The sequence below is a fragment of the Olea europaea genome, chromosome 1 (genome assembly GCF_002742605.1).
Source record: "Olea europaea var. sylvestris chromosome 1, O_europaea_v1, whole genome shotgun sequence".
Lineage (NCBI taxonomy): Eukaryota > Viridiplantae > Streptophyta > Magnoliopsida > Lamiales > Oleaceae > Olea > Olea europaea.
Genome location: NC_036237.1, coordinates 24,831,330 through 24,833,130, shown reverse-complemented (window position 1 = coordinate 24,833,130; position 1,801 = coordinate 24,831,330). Strand labels below are relative to the sequence as shown.

General features: G+C 29.5%; 1 protein-coding gene across 1 annotated transcript in view; it reads right to left on the bottom strand.

Moving 5' to 3' along the window:
• Positions 1-1,390, bottom strand: part of LOC111406324 (GDSL esterase/lipase CPRD49-like) — a 12,720-nt gene extending 11,330 nt beyond the window's left edge. The window contains exon 1 of the mRNA XM_023035712.1: positions 1,352-1,390. Within this exon, the coding sequence (XP_022891480.1) occupies positions 1,352-1,390 (39 nt within the window). The remainder of the gene's footprint in view (positions 1-1,351) is intronic.
• Positions 1,391-1,801: the final 411 nt, after the last annotated feature.

Sequence of the window (1,801 nt, the reverse complement as noted above, 5' to 3'; positions counted from 1 at the left end):
ATTAATTAATTAATCACCATTAGCTCAACTGTTGCTGTGGAATTTGAGAAATTCTTGAAATCGGATTGGCTTGTGTTCTTTCATAGTTTTGCTTTTTCACAATGTAATTTCTCAGTGTTTGATTTAATATATATGTTTGGAAATTGGTAATAAATTACTTGGATATACAATAATTGATTATGTTAAGTACTTGTTTGGCATAGATTTTAAGCCAATTAAAATTAAATTTTTGATCGTTATTTAATTATTCCAGCTGTCATTTTTGAATTTTTATCTCACAGACAAGATCCACTTTATCTCTAACGATCAAAAAATCAATTATCAAAATCCCTACCAAACAAGAACTAACTCTATATAGACTCTTATATCTATTAGATATTTATACAATAAGCATTTTTTTGGGTAGCAATTATAGTTGAATTAATAAGAAAAATCAGACCGTTGGGTATACAAATATAAAATTTTTATTCTGACCCACCTGACTCCCTTTTCAAACAATAATGGTAGCACAATTCTTTATAGATGCCAATACCCAATTTTGCCCCTGCTGTCATTTACGTACTGTTCATATATGGCAGCAATAAGGGCTAAATTGACTTTTTACGTAAACGTTAAAGACATGCACATCTTAAAAAATGGAATAATTCTATTCAAACGGGGGCCAGTGTTTGAATAGAACGGCCCTAAAAATTGGCAAACAAGCAGCTGTAAATCAATTATGGTGGGGCGGGTGATTTGACACAAAAATCAATTTTTTTCAGCGTAATTTTTTCCAGACAAGCGCTAAATATATTATGTGAAAAATGTAACTAGATGAGAATCATGAGATGAAGTGTTCGATTGATGAAAAGTGCGAAATTTGGGTGGGAGGTTGGGGTTCGGTTCACATCCAACGCAATAATTAAAGTATTTAATTGGGCTCTTGGACTTCCTTGATTAAAAAAATATTTTTTTTTAATTTATTTTAGCCCCCATTTGGCCCCATTTTTTGGATATGGAAATGGGTGACATAGTTTTTTTTTTTTTAAATGAGTAGTTGAAAAAGAATGAAAAGTTTTCAATTTACATATAATATTATTTTATAGAAGATTGTGTGGTTTAAAATAGGAGAAAGAAAAATAAAATGTAATGGAACGAAAATTAATGGGGGCCAAATTGGGACTTAATTATTTTCAAATTTTTTTACTGGGTCAAACTAACCAGTGTAATATAACCATTTTTAACAATCCATTATCAATAACCGATTAAAAATTACAAATATTTCATAATCATGTTGGAGGCAATTATATCTATTCTGGCTATAAAAACACATATCTGCTTTTGAAAAAAATTATTTCAAAAATGAAATTACCATTTTCATATTCTGTACTTTTTCATACTCAGAAACCATTTGTGATTACTGCACAAGTGGTTTGTTTGATCATTATATCGTAGAATAATTGTCCACAGAGATCGAGGCATTTAATGGCAAGCAATTTCGTTTTAGAATATTGTCTTGTCACGAGATTCGATCAGCCAATAAGTTCTACTTTCTGCATTTTATAGTTCTGTAATTTACTATAACTGATTATTTTCCAACAATATCAATGTGGATTGATTGATAATTACCTTCCCTCAAAGCTGAAATTTGTGATTTATAGCGTACGTGATTGTTAATCAGGAATTTTCTTTGTGCTCTGACACTTTGGAGAATGTTTATAATTATTAAATATAATTTTTTCTACCAATTTAAACAGATATCAATGTAGTAAGATGTATAAACTTATTTTTAAGTTTGGGCAATACAGGAATTCTTGGCATT